The 25,095-nt window shown below is 40.5% G+C and overlaps 1 protein-coding gene across 1 annotated transcript in view; it reads left to right on the top strand.

The window, feature by feature from the left end:
• The window catches only part of SLC22A15 (solute carrier family 22 member 15), a 1,628,958-nt gene that overhangs the window by 726,126 nt on the left and 877,737 nt on the right, over positions 1–25,095 (top strand). Inside the window, exon 5 of the mRNA XM_044072941.1 lies at positions 21,826–21,955. Within this exon, the coding sequence (XP_043928876.1) occupies positions 21,826–21,955 (130 nt within the window). The remainder of the gene's footprint in view (positions 1–21,825; positions 21,956–25,095) is intronic.

Below are 25,095 nucleotides of genomic sequence, written 5' to 3'. Positions count from 1 at the left end.
AAGTGAAGAAGAGAGTACAGGCAGGATGGAGTGGGTGTAGAAGTGTCAGGAGTGATTTGTGACAGACGAGTACCAGTAAGAGTGAAAGGGAAGGTCTACAAGAGGGTAGTGAGACCAGCTATGTTATATGGGTTGGAGACAGTGGCACTGACAAAAAGGCAGGAGTCAGAGCTGGACGTGGCAGAGTTAAAGATGTTAAGATTTGCACTGGGTGTGATGAGGGCGGACAGAATTAGGAATAAGTATATTAGAGGGTCAGCCCAGGTTGGAAGGTTTGGAGACCAAGCCAGAGAGGCAAGATTACGTTGGTTTGGACATGTGCTGAGGTGGGATGCAGAGTATATTGGGAAAAAGATGCTAAGGATGAAGCTGCCAGGTAATGGGAAAAGAGGAAGGCCTAAGGTAAGGTTCATGGATGTGAGAGAAGACATGCAGGTGGTTGGTGTGACAGTAGATGCAGAGGACAGGAAGAAATGGAAACAGATGATCCGCTGTGGCGACCCCTAACGGGAGCAGCCGAAAGAAGAAGTTGTGACATACCTGAATTGTAAATACAGGACTACAGCTGGGGTTGTGTACTATAGTTTCAGTGTTCTTACCAGTACATCCTAAAAAAATTTGATCTTGAGTACATGACATGACTCCTCCAATTAACTAGCTTTTAATCCTTACTTTTAATGCTCGCATCTCAGCTGTTCTGATTTGGACAAGAAGAATTTTACCTCAAAACTTTCCCATGATAATAACTTTCACCTCTGTCTGTCCTTCCTCAATCCAGAAGTTTACAGTGCCTTCACCCTTTGAACAATGTTTCCAATACACTTTACAAATTTGTACCTTAATCTCTGGATTATTCTATATATTGGTTTTAAGTATTTATCGTGCACATTTCTCTTAGTGTCAACACTGTCAGTACTACTTGCATTTTTTTTGAAGTGTATTCCTTTTAAATTGACTTTAAAATGAGTTTACTGCTCTGTTGTCCACTAACACCTTGCCTACACAGGTTTTCAAAATTTTAACTACTTCCCCTTTTTCTTCCATGAAAAGCTGAGAGTCGGCTGTCATAAGAGAATATTGTTGAAGGGTGGCATGGCCCCAAACTCAGACACACAGAGACACGTACACACAGAGACACATAAACACACCATAAACAAAATGTATCAGAAAGTATTCTTGAAATCTATGGATCAGTAATGCATTTCATTTCGTTGGTGGTAAAGGTAGCATTAGTGATGGTGATTGATCCAGTTAGCAGCAATGCATGCTTGCACACTGCTCAAAGAAACGTCTCGACTGTAATGAAGATCATTATAAATCTGAAATGGATGAAAAACCTAGACTAACGGGATGGTAATGGGATTTGAAATGGCAGTAATTTGGTGTGTGATGGAAAAAGTACTCTTACTTGCTACACTGACATGCAAGTAGTCTTGACGTCTCTTTCTCGCTTGTTCAACCTGAAGGCTCTTTCTCATAGGCTGAAATGTAGATTCAGTGAGAGAGAGAGAGAGAGAGAGAGAGACTTTGTGACTTCCTGAAATTAAGCTTCTCGCACAGTATGTTAGTGGCACATCATGGTAGAGCAGTCAAAGTGTAGTTGGGTGGCAGTGTGACAGGGTTTTTTTTGTGGCAGTATTTATGAGGCTGCCTAGCCAGCACTGAGTTCTAGACAGCTGCTTAGGTTGCCTTATGATGGATCCGTCCTGCACATAGACCACACAACCATTATTGTAAGCTCATGATTATTACTGTTGCATTCATGTAACAAATTCCTGACATTGTGCTCAACATTGGGATCACAGTATAATTGTTGGAGTAGCTCACCATAGCAGAGGATGCTAGAATAGTTGGGTTATTGTTGCACAGGGTTCTTCCCACCATTCCTTTGGTCCTGCATGTGCTTTAGACCTGGTAGTCATTTTATATTGTTTTCTGTGTACTAGTTGTGAGTTTTGATGTTTTTTACATGGCTTATTATATTGCCAAATCTTAAGTATTGTCTGTTGTGTCATTTTATTATCAAGCTTTGCTAGCTGTTTGGCATTATAAGGTCATTCTTTGATTACATGTTAACCATCTGAATTTATCTTTATGTGGCTTTTAGATAGTTTGATCTAAGGTATTGATGCGCTCTTAGCTTTTAAGAGCGTTTGTTTATATGCAAGTTGTGCTTTAACACTGTGGGCACAAAAAAGAAGTGAGACGGTATGTCATCCACTGTGTTATACCCAGTCTCCCTTTACTGGCCATAGAATGAGATTCCACCCTTGTGTTCATAGGGCTGTCTGCCCGGTGAAAAACATCTGGTCTGCTGAAGTGACATGTGCCACTGGCCAGTGCCTGTTCACACAGTGCATTTCTGCAGAAGTAAAGCCCCATACAAAAGTATATTGATACGGTTACTTTCATTTCTAAAGCTATAGATTATTGTGTCAGTCTTTTACCAAAACAGTTATAATTTTATTTATACAAAAATGTTTATTAGGTTAGATGATGGAGAGCATTCAGGGAAAGATGTCACTCTTCTTCTGCACTGTACACTGATAAGGCCACAAAGAGAATGCTGTTTATGGTTTTGGATTTCTTTACCTTGGGGAACATCAGGCCAGTGGAAAGCAAGCAACTGTGGAGGCATTTCTAAGATGTTAAAGGCAGATGAGTGGGAGCTGTGTTGTGTAGAATTGCTAAAAGCACTGAGGTGGGTATATCATGACCAGTATGGGAGAAGGAATTCTTCATACAGAGTTGGAATCCACTACAGGTCCCCAAAGCTATGGAGCTCATATCATATTTCCCTGGCAAATTGGGTTAAAACTGCCATCTTGATTATACGTATGTTCATAACACATGGATTGAAGCCAGTACAGTTTACAAACAAATATGCCAGAAATAAAATAATAGAAAAGCACTTTGTGCTTAGCACATCTTCTTAGTTTATTACCCTTACTTTAAGGTTGCTGTGCCTCAGTGAATGAGCTATTGTGGGCACACAGTGAAAAACCTGTCTCAATTTCTTCAGTTGGCTGCACTAATGGAGAACCTAAAGGTGCAACAGAACATGAGCACAAACAGGGCCTCTTCTCTGAGGAGTGAACAGCAAGACATGACCAACTACTCCTTAAACCACAGTAGCACTCAAGCACCAGCACATTGCTGTCACAAGGAGTGAACAACAAGACACAAGCAGCTACTTCTTGAGCTGTAAAGCTTATGCAGCTGTGATGCAAACAGTCTGGTAGTGCGGAACAGCATGTACACATGTAATCCTTGTATTATCAGTAGACTGGGGGGGGGTTGTTGTTTAACATGGTAGGAAAAAGGGTAGGGATACAGATTAAAATCAGCTTCAAATATGTTTTTATAGACATTTGGTTCGTGACCTGGAATGACTTTCCACATAAAATAGTGTTATGCAGGTTGTCAGGATAGGTCAAGGGGACTTGACCTGGATGAAAGATTGAGAGGGAGGGTTTAATGGCACACAAACTAGTTGAAGCTACTTAGCATGCTCTGTAGGCCTTTACTTGTCTTTCTTTGGCTTATTCATATACTCACAGCAAGAAAGAAAAAATATTTTGGGAGGTATACACTTCTGTAATATGAACAGCTTTTTAGGCCAGCTTGCTAATGTAGCTGATTACAGCAGTTAGAAACTAGGTCCTGTAGGTCACCCTGTTGCTGGAAAGATGACTTGCAAGGAGTTTGTTTCAGTGACTCAGTCATCTGTCTTTTCTCTGAAAAAGGAACAAGTGATGCCATATGGTGACGGCTGACTGTAAGATCAGGTGTCACATAAATATAGTTTTGTCAGAATAAATAATATATAAATGCAGTATTCTCTATGCATAAGACTAAAAATGAAACAATATTAAGGAAGTCCTCTGTTTTCATTTTATACTAAATATTTTACCTGTAGTTTTGTTAAGTACAGCTTCAGTGAAGGATACAACAGAGTTCAGTAAAATAACCTTCAGGCGATAGCAGTGGTAAGGACGTGCTAAAAAGATGTGCAGAACATTTTGTTGTGTGTCAAAGACGTTGAAGAGATACAGAAGTACCACTTATTTAGGTGGCACAAGGCTTGGGAACCGAAGTTAAGGAGTGTAAAACTGGGTAGGAAATTTACAAGGTTTTGGTATTAAGATGGATACTTCCAAGGCAAAAGTCAATTCAGAAGTTCCAAGTTGCAGAAACTGCAGAAGACTGTACAGTTTGTTTTAGTTCTTCCTGCACAGATAAAAAAATAATGATTGAGTTCTGAGTTACAAAAAGACATTTTAATTCAGTCTGTAAAGCTACAGAAATCTTGAGTATTCGGTTTGCAATCTTTAGAATTACAAATGCTTCAGTTTGATTCATTTCATCAACACTGTTATTAAAGACTGTTTCCATAATGTATGACTATGTCTTTGTACAATGTATGCTATTTTTATCATATTTTGCTGTTCACTATATGTTACACAATAAAGCACCTTTATCTGCTCTCCAGTAAATTGAGAGTACACAGAAAAAAGGAACTGTAGATTTTGCATTTGTTGAGTACAGCTCCAAGCATTACAGCTACAGACATCTGTTCATTTTTATCACTTGAACACTTCCAGAGTTATCTAATCTGGTGACACTGTAAGATGTTCTGGATTGCACACATATGGCAGTATGAACATATTTGTGTGCCTTGGAATGCGAGCTGTTGCCATCTTGTGATCAGTACTAGGTAATATACACCCCTACACCGGTCACTGGCCACAGATGCCATATCCCATGAAGCCAGGATCTTCTTCCAGTCACTCCTTGTGGAAATGGGGCACTGATGGGTGAGAGAGGGTATTGGTTGAATAACACGTATACATATATTCTTTAAATCTTGTAGTTATTCTGTGTGGTAGTTTGTTATAACTGTTTCCTTTTCTAGTAAGCATGGCTGAAAAAGAAAAAGCCCCTGTGGGTTTTAAAAAGTGTGGGAAGTGCAATCAGGAGATTCCCTTCTCTGACTCGCACACTTTGTGTTTATTGCCTTGGCCCCCTCCACCTTCAAGAGAGCTGCAAAATGTGTCATGCATTCCACCCCAAGCGTTGGTTAAATGCAAAAACAAATTGATTTAAAGGGGCTTTTACCATCTTCCTTTGGCGATGCCATAGCTGGAGAAACCTCTAAAAAGTTACCACACCCCTCTCTGAATTCCTCTTCTGTTTCTTCAAAGGCCTCTGAGAAAACTTTGAAAAGACCTTCTTCATATCCTGCAATTTCTTTGGATCCATCAAAGAAAAAGAAAATTAGACTCTCTGATCTGACGTCCTTGGGTCAGTGAAAAGCGAAAAGCCTTTTGTCAGATTGGACTGTTTCTTTGGATCAGAAGTCTCAGAAAATTAAGGATTCTTCGGATCTGAAGACATTGGATCCAACAAGACTGCAGGATGTGGCTCCTAGGACAATGTACTTCCCATCTTTGGACCCGGTCCCACCGAGTGCCTTCTCCCTTTCTTTATAGACCAGATTCTCGTTCCAAACAGTCCTTTCTCTCTTCTAGAAGCTTCACTGTGGAAAATGTGGAGTGGGTAGTGAGACAGATTCTTTTGGTGCATAGCCAGCTAGTTTTGCTTTGGCTTCTACTCCTTTGGATCAGGAAGCCCATTCATCCATGATTAACTCTTCCTCATCTGACTCCCTCTGTGGTATTGTGGAGCCCTTGGCTCTGGGTTGTCCAGGCTTGTCTTCTTCAGATCTGAGGATCATTGTATCCTTGGATCTGAAGCTTACTCTGAGCTCTTCCATGCAATCGGGTCAGGAGAGCTCTTGGAGCCGATTCTACCCTGTTGGATCTGAGGTGTTTCAGTTGACTCCAAAAGCTTCGGAGCCATCTCTACACCTCAGAGCTTTGCCAAGAGTTAGTTCGGCTCTAACGTCTGCCTCGGGGAGACTTCCTCAGAGCAGGGAAGGACCAGGGATCAGAAAGCCTACCTGCCAATTCCGGGTTCCTATCCCTCTCCAAGAAGATCATCCTTTAGGACTTTGGAGAAAGCCCCGTCAGCGACCATGACCCAGATGGGTCCTATCTCCTCAGGTCCTGCATCTACATCAGTTCCATCTCTGCATCAAGAGTCTCAACTAACCCTCCCACAGAGACAGCTGGTATCAAAACCCCAAGACACCTAGTTGGGTGTTTCCACCTCTTTTGATACCTCCCCAAATTATCCCAGTGGGGAGGTCCCTCTGAAGAGGACATGCAAGAGGAAACATTTGGATTCCCCTGAATCAGTCACAGAGGACACAGATTTTGAAGAGGGTGAATGGTCCTTATGGTCACCCTTGTGGATGTCTCGTTTGGAGACATCTTTGAAATTTTGAAATAGAGCGGTGGCTGGAAGCCCAGCAACCCTGCATTGGTGGAATCTGTGCTCCTACTGGCCCATCTACTTCGGTGATTCTGCCTGCCAACAAGTTCCTCGAATTAGTCTCATGGTGGGCATGGAAGGAACCTGACACCATTGATCCCATTCCTAGTAAACTTGATAAGATTATGATCCCTCCGGAAGACCAGCAGTTCGGGTCCAAGGGCCCCACTGTTGATGCTATGGCCATAGCAGCACCACCAGGAAGGAACTAGCAGACAAAAGTTCCTCTGTTCATCCCCTGACAAGGAGTCGAGGTGGATAGATAGGTTTGGGAAGCATGTCTACGCATCAGGGACCTTTGACTTGAGGTCTCTGAACTATTTGGCACATTTCACCAGACTACAGAGGGATCTGATTAAGGAGCTCTCAGATACACTTGCAGGAAACGTGTTTGAGGAGGTAAAGGATTCCGTCACTTCTCAGCTGGCGACCCTGCAACTGATATCAAACTCATTAATGAGGCTTATTTCTAATGTGGCAGAAGGAACCTCAGGGGCAGTGGGTTCAGGCGTAGCCATTAGGAGACATGCCTGGATGCTTTTGTGATTTTGTGGAGCCTTTTAAGTCTGTGTTCATCAGTGCTGTCTTTGACGTCACCTCTGATTTAAGCCCCAAGGTAAAAGATTTGTTGTCCAGGTTTGAGAAGGATGGAAAGACCCTTTCTGCTGTGGGCATATGTTTTTCCATTCCCCAAAGATCCTTTTCAAGGAATCATCGAGGTGGTGGAAAGATGTGGTTCAGGAAATCACAACGATCTTTTCAGGGCACAAGTGGAGGGTCTTTGCCCAGAGCCAGGGGGTGGGAGTTCAAATGGTAGAGACTGCCCTTGTGGCAGAGGAGGCCTGCAGCATCAGAGGTCCAGATAATCTTTTTTTGGCAAACTCTTCCAACACTTCTGAAAGGAGACCCGATTGTCCCTCTCTGGAAGCAATCGGGGGATCATTTGTCCAAATAGAAATAGCAAAAGATACTTGGGTGCAAAGGATCATATCCAGAGGATATATAATTCCATTTTCCCTTCTTCCTGCAAATTCCAGGAAAATCTACACCTAGTCAGAGGGATCAAGCAGCCATTCAGATACAAAAACTGCTAAAGAAGATAGTCATCCATGAGGTCCCCCAGACCAGAAAGGATCTGAAGTTACTCAAGATGCTTTTTAGAGCCAAAGAAAACAGGAGCCTGGAGACCAAGTCTGGATCTCAGCAGCCTGAACAGATTTGTTCGAAAGACAAATTTTCAGATGGTCATGGTTCAGTCCATTCTTTCATTTTTGGAAAGGGATGACTGGATGTGCCCAGTAGATCTCCAGGATGCGTACTATCATATAAAAATAAACAGTTGATCCTGGAAATTTGTAAGGTTCCGTCTAGAAGCCAGTCATTATCAGTTCAGAGCACCCCCTCCTTTGATCTCACCACAGCTCCCAGAGTGTTCACCAAATGTATGGCAGTGATAACAGTTCACTTGAGACTGCAAGAATTCCATGTGTTTCCATACGTAGACATTTCCGCTCCAACCATGCCATCAACTCATCATGGCAAGAGAAGAAGTCATCCAGGTTTGTACAAGGTTAGGAATAACCATAAATTTTGAGAAGTCAAATCTAAAGCTAACGCAAATTCTAGAATTCATAGGAGTGCTATTCGACGCAAGATCAACAATAGCCTCCCTTCCTCTTTCCAATTTGCATGTCAGTGTACTGGAGTTGAGAGCAGCACTTTTAGCATTGCAAGCCTTTCAGTATGCTCTCCCATCAGGAACGATTGCAATACAATCTATGTTAGTGGTTTGGTATAGCAACAAACAAGGAGGAACCAGATCGTACCCCCTATGTCGAGAAGCACTAAGGGTGTAGCAATGGGCAATATCTTCCAATCACTTTCTCTTAGCACTGCACATTCTGGTAAGTCCAGCGTGCTAGCAGACGGGCTGAGCAGGTGTATTCTGTTACCTCACGTATGGCCCCTCAATCGGAAAGTTGAGGAACTAATTTTCTGCAAGTGGGGCCAATGTTGCTGCGATATCGTTGCATCTCCCCTAAACAACAAGTGCAGCAGCTATTTTGCCCTAATCCCCCACAGGGGGAGTCACCGAGGGATGCTCTTCTCCATGATTGGCCCCCCCAGATTACTTTACGCATATCCCCCAATTCCTCTAATTCCAAAGTTCCTTTAGAGAGCTGCCAGGTTGAAGACCAGGATCATTCACATTTCCCCCTTTTGGCTTCAACAGATTTGGTTTCCCTTCCTGTGGCTGATTTAATTCACCAACTCTGGGTTCTGGACCCAACTCCAGCTCTCCTGTCTCATCCGACAGGCATGGCACATCTGGACCGCCCGAACCTCAAGCTGAGAGCTTAGTTTCTCCAATTCCAGTAATAGGCAGACAGTCGATGCACTCTTCCCCCATTTGTCACATCTTGTCATCTTCCCTTAAGCTATCCACTAGGAAACTTTATGCTAGCAACTGGAAAAGATTTGTACACTGGGCTGTTCAAAAGCATTAGACCCTTTCTCAGCCCCAATTAGTCATGTGCTGGAGTTCTTGATGCTGCTGTTCAGCCAAAGGGCTAGTTGAAAGTCCAGTGTGCAGCAATTTCTGATTTCCAAATTGGATTTTATGGCTGTTCACTAGTCCCTCATAAGCTATGTAAGGCCTTCTTATGCTGCATAGGTCTTCTCATACCTCGTTTTAAAGCTCCCACGCCACCATGGGATCTGAATCTGGTAGTCTGCCAATGATTGTGACATTAAATTTCTGTCTCTGAAGACCTTATTCTTAGTTGCCATCACTTCTCCCAGATGAATTTCTGAAATTCACGCATTGTCTGTGAAACCTCCTTATCCCTAAGGACAGTCTCCCTACTAACCAATGCATCTTTTTGCCCAAAGTGGTATCACACTTCAGCATTAATCAGTGCATCAGTCTACCAGTCTTCTTCCCTAGTTATTCCAGCAACGGTGAATACTTGTTACATTTGCTAGATTTACAGTCTTCACTACTTTCCAAACTTGAAACCACCTAAAACAAATTTGCTATATTTGCAGCCAATCTGTCCTGAAGAACACACAACTGTCACACTCTCCAGACACTCAGCTGGCTAGAGTTTCCTTACCAACTCTTATTTACCCAACTTCTCATTATCCATACTATTTTGAATAAGCCATCCTCTTGCCGTAGCATTTCCTCATTTGTCTCCCTCTAAGCCCCCTTGATCCCTCAGAAGCTCTGACCAATGTCTCTTACAAATTCACAAACCTAAAAAATGTATTGGACAGAATCTCTACAGCTACTACTAAGAATTCAAGAAAACTCTCAAAAGGTACCTTAATAGCACATGAATTTGCCTCTGTAATCATCCCACATGAACCCACCCCTTTCTGTATGTGTTATGCAAATTCATTCAAATGTTTTATTGTACATTTCTTTGCTGTGTTTTTTCTTCAATGTTATAATGCCTCTTTATTTTTCTATGTATTAAACTTCAATTTTGTAAATTTTTCTTACTTGTTCTGTGGAGCTTTTCTTCCCTGGCCTGCACTGAAAAAGGGATTTTGCTCAGATAGACTGTCCCGGTTAATAAATATCAAATAAATAGCCATATAAATGTCCATAGACAGTTACTTTTCTATCTACATAGAACAAAAGATATCAGAATTACAGATCGATTGTTAGCATGCTTTGCTAATCTGAAATTGGGCTCACTGGCTTACTGACTGTATCTCCTTTTATTTACAACAAATCAGGTATGACTTTGCAAGAGCAGGGAAGTAGCTGTAGAGATTCTGTCCATGACTTTGTCAAAGAAGGTACATGCTTATTCAACCAGAGCTGTAGCTACCTCCTCAGTTTTCCACTCAAGAGCTTCCATGGATAGCATTTGTTCAGCAGCAACTTGGGCTTCCCGTCACTCCTAAGTTGGATCTGGTGTCCAGAGGTAGGGCATCGTTTGGCTCAGTAATGCTCAGAAATGCCCTAGAGTCCACCCAAGGTTCTAGGTAGCTGGGGATTCTGTCCCATCATTTGAGGATAGAATGAAAATGGAAAACATCATTTATTTATTTAACATTTGTTTACAGGGAAAGTCCAACTTGGAACAAAGCCAATTTTCAGCAGAGGCCTGAGGAGAAATGCTGACGTTGCATGTTTTTGTAATTTGGGAGGAAACCGGAGTACCCGGAGAAAACCCACACGGACATAGGGAAGACATGCAGACTCCACACAGAAGGCACGCCAGCTGAGAATCAAAAAGGAGAACCTCTTGTGAGGTGACAGCGCTACCGCAGCACCACATCAGATAAAAAAGTTAATGTACTTACCATAAAGTTCCATCTATGTTGTCCATTTTCATTCTTCCTCGGCTCCCCACCCACCAGCTCCCAACCCCTTTTTAGGTATATTTTAAGAGCGAGTGGATCTAACAAATTTTTTTATATCTTAAGAACATTACCAGCACCAGATATGGCATTGCCTTGTTATCCCTCTCTTTGTCTTTCTTTTATAGCTTACAAACAAGATCTGAGGTAATGGGGGGATGGCATGTAATGGGTAAGCGAGAAGCTTGAGAGGTTCAAGTTGCCACAAGCTTTTACAGTGTGCAAGTTGGATCCAATGTCTCAGATCTGAACTCATCAGTTGAGGAAGAATGAAAATGGACTACGCTGATGGAATGTTGTGGTAAGTACATAAATTCTTTTTTGTTTAATCGTATTGTATGTGAAAGTCCATTATAGATTATATAAAAAAGTAGTGGATTTTCAAAATATTATGACTTTGTTTTGCTTTGAATTGCTGTCTGTGGCTTTTGTGAGCTAATTCTTGGTGATCCTTTCCTGAACGGAGTTCTTTCAGTTTCTAGATTCCCAAACTTAGAGGAGTGTGCTTCTCCTGTCAGTGTATGCCATGTCATAATGTATTCAGTTTAGGAGGATGAACCTGAGTTAGTGCTCCTAGTTTGTTCTTGCCACTTGCACAGTTTGCATCCCAATCCTAATATGTCTCTTAGGAAAATTTCCATGTTTACCAAATAAACCTGAAACTTACTGTTCTACTGTCTTCATGCACCAGAATTGTTTGTAATACCTAGGGAAGGGGGGAAGCTCACAATGTCAAGGAATATCATAAGCGCAGAGTTTGTCTAGTTAGTAGGAGAATCAGACATGAGAGATTAGTAGCCTTGTCTTACCATGCAAAGGCTAGAAACATTGCAAAGTAGCCTCCACAGGGATTAATAAGAGGGTCTGTCGTATGATCCCAGGCAGAAGTGCGGTAGTAGTGAGAATATTGGTATGCAGTAGCCAATGCATTTACCAAAACTTTCTCAGTCAAAGTCTGTAATGTGGATGGCCTTCACTACCTCCACTGGCTGCAGGCTGCTGCTTGAATAACAGGAGGTCATGTTTGAGCCCATTGTTATCTGATGACAGCAGTTTGGACAGTGCATCCCAGTGCTCAGACATCTCACTTTACAGCAAATGGCTAACCAGCTTACCTACCTGGAGTATAAATCAAGTCCTCTGGTGAGTGCCTTAGAAGTTTAATTTAGGCCCAGGGTCTTTGCTTGACCAGCAGGAGTTTGAGGCTCCCATTCCCTTTCCCATGTACAATGAAGCTGCAGTCATGCTTGCTGTATTGAACCTGTGTACACTATTCTTGTGTCAGGATGTGATTGACTGGATATGGGAGTGTGGGTTTAGAGACTATTGTTTGATGCAGATAAAGGTCCTCAACATCTCTGAAGTCAGTTTCCCCTTGCACCTCTCCCTTGTCTCTTTCCTGGGTGAGCGCAGACAAGCTTCTGTTGGAAGAATTTTAAGGAACATGTATCTCTGTTTCTCTGAGTACTCTTGTGTGGAAGAATCAGAAGTGTCTGATATCCTTGTACCTGTGATGGACTCTCTTTGGATAGACTGTCAAGCTGACAAGGTCTTCTCTGATCTGATTTGTAATTACTCTACCTTCTCCTCAAAGAAGACTTTACCTGTATGTGAGAAAGGAGGAGGAGGTTGAACCTTTATTGAGCCTGTGTTGAAGAATGTCATCTTTGTTTTCTTGTGATTGGAGAAGTGTGTCTGATAGGATCCATTCTTTTCCATTTGTTTGAGGAGAAATGCTCCATTTCAGCAAGTAAAGGTAAGGCATGGATGTTACTGAGAAAAATTAACAAAACATAAAAATGCCAGGCATACATTCACACAATGACAGCAGATGCATCATTCATCTAGGGTACAGTCCATTCTATGCAGAGATAAGGTGTTGATCATTTACTTTGAATAACATTGTAAAAATGAGTTGTAATCATTTACTGCCAAAAGAAGATAGCATTGGAGGGAAAGGCTGAAGGAAATGTACTTAGAGGGGGAAAGAAAGTTCTAGAATATTTTAAGGCAGAACCAAGGAGGGTAAGGAAGTAAGCAAAGGAAGGAGAAGAGAAGGGGAGGTAGATGCAACAAAGTATAAAGTGTGTGGCTAAACAAATGAATGCTGGGGAATAAGTGGGGGTACATGAAGGAGAGAAAGAAAAGGAGCAGAAAAGGTAACGATGGAGAAAAATGGATAGAGGTGTATGGGGAAGGGAGAGAGGAAATAGGAAGTCAGTGAAATGAGTGCTGCAGGAATAGCCAGAGCTGTTGCTAAGGAATGTTGAGGTCCAGTAGGCCAAGGTTTGGCTGTAGATCACCACAGGGAAGCAGTAAACAAGAAGAAACTGATACCTGTGCGATATTTAATCTGTAACCAGGAGGAATTTTGATTTTGTAAATACAGGTAATACTTTTAGAATAAGAAGCAGACAACTTACAGTTAGTGTCCAAAGGGGTGACACTTCACCCATTACAGAGGGGAAGACAGAAAACCCACTTGCAGCTTTGGTTAGTACTAAAACTTGAGCTTGACCTGGACTTCATGTGCTGAGAGTACAATGCCTAAAAGGGTTAATATAACAGTGGGCACAGTAATTCAAGAGTGAGAAAAGATTTTGACAGAGATATGATGCTAGGGAACAGGTAATTGGCTGACACCAATGAGATTTTTTATACTTTGGATACAATGAAATCCTGTGTCTGGTAGAAATTTGGGTGGCAGGTCATTGTGGCAAAACTGTGAGCTTTGTTGAACTAACTAAGGTTAAGAGGGAGTGGTCGGGGGACAGTCTACAATAATGCAGACATGATGACTGTAATTACTGCTGCAGAATGATGTGGCACTCTGTATAAACCTTGTGACTACATGTTTGTAGAAAAATGGAAGAGGAGGAGCTATTCTTAAATCCAAGAAGCACCAAAGTTTTGACCTGTAGGTTCCAAAGGAGCACCACAGTTTTGACCTGTAGGTTCCAAAGAAAGTGCCTAGAGACACCCAATCTCTGACCTTCAGGTTCCACTGAAAGTAGATGCCCTTTGCAAAACCCTTACAAGTGTGGAGGGATTTTCTAACATGCATCTCAGCAACTTACAGGACTTTGTCACCTTGTTGCTGAACAGAGTCTAAGCATGAACAAAATTTGTTTTCCAGTCTTTATAGCCTTGAACCTCCTATATCACCTAGCCCATTTCCAGTCCCCTGTTATTGATGAGGCACTAGAAAAGCTGAAGCAGCTGCCACATTCTAAGATTGTGGAGTCTGGAAACAAATATTGCCACCACTTTCTCAGTAGGATTTTGCATAGCCCACTGTGATTTGTGGCTCTGTTGACATTGTACATAGGTCAGCAGCATTTTGATGGCATGGCTGAGACCCTCCTCCTCTAAGAAAATTTTGAGGCAAACTGACCACGCAAAAAGTCTCTTTGGGCAGGCTTCTCAAGGTATTATTCTAGACCTGGAGAAAATGGAAACTAACACTGACCACGATGAGAAGAGTCTCCAGGTTATGCCTTAGTCTACCTTCTCTGGCCCAGCCCAGCATGCAAAGAGGAAGGGACCTCACTAGAGAAAGAAGGGTGACCGAGAGCAGGCTTGCCATTCCTAGCCCTCTGCCAATCTCCCAGGGGGATGGCTTTACAGGGCCTCCACAACAGTCCTAAATAACACTAAAAGACTACAGAAGGAGTTTATTTTCTAAATGTACCCTTATTTGGGGAATTTAACTATGGACACATGGGTCAGAATTCTGTTTGAGATGAATACTATCTGGAGATTGTTAGATTCTTTATTTTAAGAGCTCACATTAAAAAGCCCATTTCTCTCTGGAGAGCTCGTAGAACATTCTCAGTACCTGCTCTGTGAAGAGGTTGTACAAAATATCCCTCCTTTGGAAGGAGGATAGGGTTTTATTCCTGCCCCTTCATTAATTTAAAGAAAACAAGAAAGTGACCAGATAATCTGTGATCTCACAAACTTCAACAGGCACATCCAAGTACACAAGTACCAGATGGTGATTTTTCAGTATGTCATACCGTGCTACTTACTGGAGGCCTGTATGGTGTTGCTGGGCATGACTGGTATCTAATGACACATTAGTTCTGGAAATCTTACTAAACAATCTTTTTTGTTTACTCTGGGTCATTGCCTTTTAAGTACAGTGTGTTGTGTTTTGACCCATCCTCTGCTGCTACTGTTAAACAGATTATATCTATGATTGTAATTCTTGCAAGAGAAGAGTTTACTAATGTTGTTCTACACGAGTAACTGACACCTGTTCGTTTTGTCAAGGAACCCCCTGATCGTGTCCTTCTCCTGTACTCTTCTATAGTTGCATGCCTTTGGAGGGTCACTATAAACTGGGAGTTGTCTTTAATAGCCCCTTAACAAAGAAGTTACTTCATAAGGACAGAGACATTTCTCATTGTTGGTCATTTACTCCTTTGGAGGTGGCTCAAGAGGTCATAGCATAGTCATAACAGAAGTATATATAAGGCTTGTATACATTGAAGCCTTTTGGGCTTGTCAGTGGTCACATTCTTTGTCCCGTTTTCCCATCTTCAGAAAATGGCACTTCACAGGACTTTGTGGTGCAATAGTTGCAAAGTTATGTCCTTATAGACATTCTGCTGATATCAGACCCAACGAGATGGAATCACTTGATCAGTTTTATTGTTCTCCCCTTTTTTATTAGCAGGCCACTGCAGGTTCTGATCATGAATGCCTTATTAGCAGGCTGGAGCAGATTTGGTTGCCCTTCCTGGGGCAGGGCAGATGGCTATCTCAGTATAAGGGATTACATGTAAGTTTGCTTAAGTTGAGGTGGTATTTCTTACCCTTTGACCTCTAGATAGGGAGTTGAGACTCATGCCCTGCCCTTTCAGGCACTGATATGGTGTATAAACAAGGGAGGATATATTTGTGCCACCATGCAGAAAGGTGATGAGGCCTGCCTGATAAAGATTTTCAGAACTGGGGCACCTCAGAGAGTAGCCTGTTAGCTATGAAAGAAAATGCAGTTCTTACCCATTCTGCTTACTTTAGTAGAGCATGGGCATGTGGGGATTCCCTGTGTACATTCTTGCCTAAGTGTAGGTAATTACTATGTCTTCTTTATGACTTTCCCTCTGCTCTTCTGCTTAATTGCCAGATTCAGGGAGGGAAAAAAAAGCAAAGCTTACTTTCATTGACCCTTGCAGACTGTTGGCTTCAGGCTTATTGAGCTCTTGTAGTAAAGGAAGGTGCCCAGTATAAGCTGAGTGAATTCCCTTAGCCTGTGATAGCATTGTTTCACCCTGAGGCCTGACTCTTCCATTGGGTCCTCTGATCCAGTTGTATGTTTTGGAATAAATCTCTGAATCTCTGAATGGGTTGAGGATGTTATAAAAGCCTTCCTAATCTTCAAAAGGAAGGGATTCTCTGTCTGTGAAAAAGTATTCTTTCTCCCCTACTTTAGTCATTGTTATTGTAGGTTATTCCTCAGCTGCCTCACATACCTGTTTGCCTTGCATGCCATTTGTTTCACTGGGGCAACTAGCTGACATATTTCCACATCATGACCTTGTGGATGTCAATATTGTGGTATAGTGCAGGCTTGCAAACTGTCTCTGAAGGTTGTTTTTACATCTTTCCTCACCTTTGAAGATTTGTTTCCCTCCATAGAACTGTTTTTTAAACATCTTTATTAATTTATCACTTAAGTTATAAGCAAACATACATTAACAGAAAAAAGTAAGTATTTTTCCATTTACATACAATATTCATCACATTTTTTTGCTACTTTTATTAGTCCACCATTACAAAAAATTGCTGAAGTCCCACCTTCCCTTAAATCTCACTTCTCCTCCTCCTGAACATTATGCATGTATTGTTCTTACATTTCATTTTACTTCTGTGTAATTTGCTCCTTCCCTTTTTTCCCTTTTCTAAAGAGCCCTCCTCCATTTTTTTTATCTCTTTTAAAACATTCAGTACCTCAAAATACAGTTGGTGTAGACTTTGATTTCCATTTTCTAGTAATTGCTTTTTGACAGCCAACAGAATTAAACTTAATAAGGCCTTAATATGTCTAGGCAATTCAGATCCTGTATCCCATCTCGGAAGAAAAATTTCCTAAAAATCACTTGCTTATCCAGTATTACTGATAGAGTAGAGTACTCACTATACTCCCAGACACATGTTCCTAGTTACCTCTTTCTTCTACATGACACCTCTAACATCCCCTCCTTACAATTTGTAGTTTGAACAAGAGTTTTACCTGTCATCCATTTAAACCGTCAGTTTTAAGCAAGTTTGAAGTTTATTTCTTGGGAAGAAGATACATTTGGGGATAATTACCACTGCTCGTGGTATTTCTGAGTTACAGACCGTGGTTTGCAGAGGAACCTTACTTGGTCTTTCACAACAATTGTTTGCTATTCAGGACTAAACATTTTTGCCTAAAGTAGATTTAGAGGTTTTCCAGAACCAATGTGTTCATCCCCTTACTTTAAATTTTTTTTTTGGCTAGAATTGCAGATTTCAGTGAAAGCAGCTTCTGAGAAGTCTGATTTGGTGATTTGGCACAATTTAAGCAGAAACCACACTCGCCAAAAGAGGTCAGTATAAAAGGGGACACCTCCCTACATATGCAGAGACTTCATGGTGGTTTTAATAGATCCAGGTTTGCAGTGGTTGAACCCTGCTGCATTACTGTTATGAGGGGCTCTCCCACTCCCTAAATCAAAGTAAATTTTCTGTATTCATATGCATCTTTTCAAACATTTGCTTTCAGTCAAAATGAGAGTCAAACAAACAACTTTCAACATGTTCTTGTTCAGCTTTTTTCCAGGGGCAGAACCTTCGAGAGGGAAGTAGCTATATGCCAGTGAGTGCATCACCAGAGTGAGTAATTGTATTCAGAAAGATGCACTAACTGTTAATCTATTTTCCTGTACTTAAGCAAATCTTATGCATTATTTTGTTTTACTTTGAATAGCTACCTAGCACTGAGCCGGTGCAGAGTTCACTTCCCCAGAGGTATGGCTGCTTCTGGTGGTTGTTTCAACAATATGTCCATTATGGACATTTTTGCCCGGCTGCTTGGTCTTCTTTTCACACATTTACAAAGTAGTACTATTTGAATCTAGTGGTTGTTTACTTCAAAGCAAGTGGCGGGGGGGGGGGCTGCAGAAAGAAAATTAAAAGGTGGGGCTAACTGTAATGAGACAGGGATAGATTATGGTAGGTCAAAGGCAACTTAACTGTGATCAAACAGCTGGTGTGAATCACATTTGTCCACAGTCTGCTTTTGTACCCATTTATTCTAGCTACTTTATTAACTACATACACCCCAGATGCTCAATTTTGATCAATAGGGAAGGTGAAATGGAGCCTCTAGAAAAGAACCTCATGATGTCCCCTTGCTGCACTGTCGTTCAACCACACCCCAATGCCCTCCTTGCCTCTCTCTCCCCACCCTCCATCCTAGTCTCCCATACCATCCACACATATTATTTCTCACTTTTTCTTGCACTTCAGCTTTTTTTTCTAGCTCTTCAATATCACCTATCTGGCTAAGACTGAACTGTATTAACTGTAGAGAAAGTGAAGCAATTAAGCCAGGGGTCTAAGGGCTGCTAGGCTCCCAGAAGAAATGGGTTTTAGATGCTCTGAGGTGCGTTCTAGAACTTTTTACTAACTACGTGATACACTGACCTAAACAAAAATTATGAGTAAGGAAATACATTGTCTTATTTCTTCTGTCAAGTAAAAAAATAAGGTATGCCCAAAGCTTAAAGTTCAAAACTGAGTAGTAGTTTTGAATAAATGAATAATGCACTCTCACTAAAACACATAACTGATATTTGGGTATGTTGCCTTCCTCCCTAGTCCTTCCTAAAAATAATATCCTTCAATGTACCTTCTGGGGGTAATCTGGGAAGCAAGTGAAAGAATATATGGTCACAGGCATATATTTCAAGTTTTTGCTATCATACATATACAGAATATAGTTCATTACTCCTGTTTCCAGAAGACAGCTACTTTTTGTGTACTCTGATGTTGCACTGGAAAGAAAGTGAAAGCACAAGTGGCCAGTATAATATAATTCAAATTGTTGCTGGTAGATGTATGTAGACGTATATACAGCATGCATCCTTCCCACAACCCCAAAAGTTAACCATGTTTATACAAATCTAATGTTAGTGACTAGCTATAGTGACCTTCTGTGCCACAAAAAAGTATTCCACAGATAAAATTAATGATATTCTTATCACATGCACACCCATAATGTTGAGGTCTATTGCAAGAGGCACATACACAGAATTATCTGCAAGTAAATCAGTAGATACCACTTCACCTACTGCATGTGTTTTGGGTGTTGGGGAAACCAGAACACCTGAATAAAGCTCACACAGAAACAGGGAGGATATGCATACTCCATGTCAAAGGAATCACAGCCAAGATAGCCACTTACTGTGTACAGTACAGACAATCAGCTGTTACACAAAGTGAAACATTATGGCAAGCTTGTTATTTCTAAATAAACTTCAGTACTCTCTCACCCAAACAGTATTTTTTATCCACATACAGCCCATGTACCCATCAGTTACCCACTTTGTGCACACCTCAGTTATTTGTGTTTAAAAAAGACATTAGTAACATATTCTAGCATGCTTCAAACAAGTGCACACTAGTTGCGTAAAGCCACGTTAGTGATTCTTTAACTTGGTCCCAACAACAGGCTCAGGCACTTTCATCCCAAGACAACCCTGTACCTTGCAATTATAGCCACTTTGCTGACTGTACATACTACAGACATTTGATTAGGATAAAATGGCCATAGTAGCATCTTTCAGCTTTGTTCCACACAAACAGCTACAGTGAAGTATTCCAGCTTACTCCACACAAGAAAATGTTAAGCCTATAAAGTCAGAATAAAGACTTTAACTTGAGTAAATGATAGCAGACTCTCTCTCTGTTATCCACAGACAACTCTAGTACCCAGAAAATATACCCACTTTAACTGCACACTCCCTGCACCTTGTTCCTCGCAAATACACATTGAACAAGTGACAGTTGAGTCTGTCACTTTAATCTGCAGACAGCCTCTGCACCCAGCAATTATAGTTTACCTCAGATGTCTGATTATGATCAAATATAATGTTCTTAGTAATGCATTTCAACATTTTCCCCCAAACAGTATCCAGAGTGAAGTAGTCTACCTTGCTTTACACAAATACACATTAGCCCTGCACAGCAGGAATATGAGTACTTTCTTGAGCAAATAATGGCAGGATCAGTCATTGTCATCTACAGCCTGCTCCCATATCCAGCAATTATAGCCACTTTATTGACTGTCTATATCTCAAATGTTTATGATAAAATATCTTGGCTACAGTAATGTAGTTCAACTTTGTTTCACAAAAACAGTGCAACAGTAAAGTATTACAACTTGCTTCACACAACTACACATTAGTCCTTCAAAGCTTGAGTAATGTTTAGCTTAAGCTAACGACAGCAGAGCCTGTCATCTTCATGTACAGACAGTCCTCACATGCAACAAGTATAACCACTTTGTTGATAGTGTATATCTCAGATAGGTGACTGTTTTAAATGACCACAGTAATGTATTTCATCTTTGTTTCTCACAGACAGTAGCCATGGCAAAGTATTCCAACTTGCATCACACAAATAAACTTTACTCTTGCAAGTCCAGGAAGACTTGTACTGCTAAACTTCAACAAATTACATTAGGGTCAGTCAGGCTTATTTTTATCCATAAGCAGCCCTGCATCCATTAGTTATAGCCACTTTGACTATGTACAGCTCAAATATCAGATTGTAAAAAATAAAAAATAATTGGCAGCCTCCATATGCACAGATATGCCATCCAGTTGCAGCCATGTTACTGACTGTATACTCCATAGATGTACGATTGTGATCAACTTATTAAATACATAAACAACCATACTAATGTATTTCAGCTGCTTGCTGTTAAAAGCATGTAGTCAACCCACTTCAGCCCCCGTGCTCACCACGCGCATGCTAGTGGACACACACACCCACACAGATATACTCTCAGACTGTAGCAACTGGTATTATTCTGTACTCCTTAGTTGTCTGCTTTTGATCAAATGAATGTCTGAATACATATTCCAGCTCATGGTTGTCATAACCGTACAGTGGAATCCATTGCACCCCCCTGCAAATATGAACATATGCACACTTACACATATGTGCGCACACAAAAATACTTTCTGTCTTGTAGATGATTGGCAGTGGGATGCATAGTGATATTAACAAAATAAAAATAAAAAATGAAAACTTTAACAAACAGATTGAAAATATGCAAAACCTTTAGCAAAAAAAGAAAAAACACTTAATCCCACTCTTATCTGTGTCCACTTATTTCACTTATTCAGGCTGGCTCTGAGGCAGCCCAAATGAACAGGAAACTATTATTCATTGATTTGTACAGCAGCCCAGTCCATGCATGGAATAATGGAAAAGTCAAACATTTTTCTGATTAAAAAATATGGAGGGAGAGATACAGTCCAACAGCAAGTACCGTGAGCCACCCCTGCTTGGATCTTGATCTTGAGTGTTTCTCGATTTGTCTTTCTTATCTCTTCCTTTTGAACTTTTAAGCTCTTGCCTCCGTGGAAAGGCTATTTTGGTACTGTTCGGGAATCATCCCAGCTGTTACCGACTGGATAAGCCCCCTTCTTGTAATATGTTCCATAAGTGCAGAAGACCCTGTTGAAGATCAATCTAAATACTTATTATTTATTTATTTGTTTATTTATTTAACATTTGTTAACCGGGTTGGTCCAGCTGAGCCAGGGGCCCATTTTCAGTGGAGACTCAAGGAGAAAAGCTCCAGTACATTAATGTTTTAACATGTTTTAAAACCTATAGCACACAAAGTGATGCAGGATTACAAAACAACATGAGTAATAAGTTGTAAGACTTACAATTTACATAAAAGACATTTGAACAAGAGGTTAAGAGTTTAGACTTACAAGATATTTAAATAATTACAAAGATCACTTTTGCATTGTGATGTACTCTATTATTTTCTTGTAGGGTCCCTGGGTAGCATCTTCTTTGCTGTAGGAATTGCCACATATGCACTGCTTGGATATTTTCTGCACTCGTGGAGGATTCTTGCACTCGTAGCTAATCTGCAAGGCCTGGTGGTCATAATGCTATCTGTGTAAGTCTGAAGAGCAGTCTTTTATGTTATTGTTCACTTAATTCTGTAATGGCTGGTAGCTGAAAATTATTTTACATTATTCTCGTGACTGGCACCACTCTGACATTAACTACATTAGGCAAAGTTCTGTATTTTGGTACAAACATTTTGTCATAGAGAAGAGCCTTTGTATTAAAACAGATAATTTTGTGTGCTATAGTAATAATTAAAGGTGAAGTGTAAATACATTAGATCATTCACTTTGCACTTTTGTGAAAGTTTTACATCTCCAGTGGTGATCTAGTTTCTGATTATCTGGATAGATTTTTAGAATGTACTGTTATATACACATAATAATAGAAGAACATGTATAAACCACATTATGTAGTCTGTTGACAAGAAAGAATATCTTGTGTTACTTGCATCTAAAAAGTTAAATTATTGCTGTTTCATCCAACAGGACATGCAGGAAAACCTGTAAGGTAAAACAAATATACTGTGGTATAGACCACAACAGCTCCATTGTTAATCAAGAAAACTCACAATTTTATGCATTCTAATAATCAGTGGTGCAAACTAACATTTTACTTCATAACAAGTGAAATGTTTTGAAAGTGTACATGGTACATTTTATAAAAATTGTGACATATATATATATAAAGATAAAATAATTTAAGATTTGTATAAAAAAAACTTCATGAAGAATTATTAGAGTATTGTAGTCATTTACCTTGTTAATGAATTATTATTCTACTAATCTGTTTCTGTTTGGGTGTTCCTCGTTAACTCTGTATTTGCTTTTGATTAAAAAAAAAAAAAAAAACAAATTGACATTTTTTGTGGTAGTTCACAGTGTCCTTTGCATTAAGAAAGCATGCTCAGTGCTGTTAAATGAATTAGACCTGTGGAACATTGTTTTGGTACTAGTAGCTAGCCAGTCCTGCGTTCCAGCTAACTTTATTTTATATGGCTTCTTTTTGTGACAGTGCTGACCAGTTTGGTTTTACATACTACTGAGGAAGAGGTTGATGATTCATAATGGTATTACCAAGTGTCACCAGAAATGGAATTTAGGAGCATTTTTACTCAAAAAGTTCTTCTAGGGCTGTCAGAAGCAGCCCAGGAGAGGTGCCAGGCATAATTTTTTAAACGTGATTTGATGTTAACATTGTAAAACTACAGTACTCTTTGATGGACCATTCAGCATTAACATTCATGATGCACAATAACTTTGTTTTATGTTTTAGTTATTCATTTTCTTTCTGTCCTCTTTTGTTGGTATTTATTTGTTGTGACACCCGTCATCCACTACGGACGTATTTTAATTAGTCTGGGATCCAGATAAGCACAAGAAACATGTTATTCCAGCAAAATGCCTATTCATCGACCCCTAATCAGTGAAAATCACATCAGCGATTCGCTGAATTTACTAAGGGCAACAAAATAGTTGCTCGAAGCACAACGGACCAACTTGTAGTTGACTCAAACCCACCCAAGTGGGGACTTCACCCCCCACACTCCCCCAACTATATATACCAACTCTGAGATCGCACTGCAGTGGAGAAAAGGGGCAAAATTCTGTAGTTGTCTCTTGTGCTTCAGGCAACTATTTCTTTGCCCTTAGTAAATTCAGCAAATCGCTGAAGCAATTTTCGCTGATTACGGGCAATAAATAGTTGTTAGCCAGAATAACATTTTGGTAACCTAATATAGACCCGAAACAGAAACATACTTGAAGCTGCTGTTAGAATAACTCTATTTAGATGCTTATGTATATGGCATTGAGTAATGTAACATAGGTAGCATTAAAACTAGAGGCTTCCAAACAGAGAACCATACTTACAGCTCTTGCATGTTTCTGATTGGTTATGAATATAGAAGCTCTTCTGCCTATTAAGGAGATGTTGAAGTTCAGCTGAGATATGAGCTTTTCAAAGCTGAAGATATTAGACGGGAAGTAAAAATGGAATAACAAAGGATTAGGTTAGAGAGTTGGATTGATGCATTTATTTATTTTTTCCTTTTTTAGGAAATGTCAATCTTCTAAAGATTACATTATAATGAAACAGAAACTGGATAACATTAAAGGTATTGCTGCACAGCACTAGGAGACAAAAGCTCCATTCCATACAAGCACTCCTTACCCTGAAAACATTGATATATGTGCATCGTCACAGAGATCTGGCTCAAGTTTCAATGACTATTGCATGTTCAAGCCCAACCCATTAAATTAAAGTACTAAAGGTAGTGGTTCCATATTCTTAAAAAGCCATTTCACCTCCAGACTCATAATCAAGATAATGACCAGGAACTCCTCCACATCGAATTTATTATTAACAAGACCCCTTACATAGTTTCGTATCATATCATGTCATATATCATAGCTTACTATAGTGTCAGTGTGGAGCACGTTTTATGTTGTCTATATTCTGTGTCCTTTTGTCTTGTGTAGTGGTAATGTTAAGGAAGAGGTTTTAAGTAGTGCAATGTGTAAGGTTAGGGCTATATTTGGGGTTAGCATGCATGAGTAGTTGGTGCAGGGAATGCTAACACTGGCCGTGAGTGGCCACGACTATCTCACCCGTCCTGTAAAGAGGGAGGTGGTCCAGCCTACTCCGGTGTTGCCTTCAGTAGTGAAGCAAGGGTATACCATGCAACATAAAAGCCAGGGTGTGCACTTGGTTCTGCCATACTGTTGTAATGTAGTAGCCATCTGAAGGAGCATGTGCAGAAGCACTCCCATACATTGGAGGAAGAAGGCACAACAAGTCTTCATGCATGTAAATGCACACATTGACAACTGGGAGGAAACTCTTGGACCCTAAGCCAAAAAATACATTATTATTATTATTATTATTATTATTATTATTATTATTATTATAGGTTCATACTAAGCTAACTGCCCTTGTGAGCCATTTTAAGCCTAGCCAATTATCCCTTGTGAGACTCAAACCCTGCACCTTGTGTTTGTAAGGCAAGCACCTTAACCATTAGGCCACCTTCCCATCCCTGGCACCCAATGGCTGCCTGAGAGTGATAACTCTTGTCCTAAAGAGAACACATTGGCAGAGTAGTGGATAAAATCTGCAGAGCACACCATCTTCACTTCTTTTTCTGTAGCAAGAAGCAGTCTGTTGTCCGTCTGTCTGTTTCTCAAGAGG

This window comes from Protopterus annectens, chromosome 5.part1, assembly GCF_019279795.1.
Source record: "Protopterus annectens isolate FY-2018-M chromosome 5.part1, PAN1.0, whole genome shotgun sequence".
Taxonomy (NCBI): Eukaryota; Metazoa; Chordata; order Ceratodontiformes; family Protopteridae; genus Protopterus; species Protopterus annectens.
This window is presented reverse-complemented; position numbering and strand designations above follow the sequence as displayed.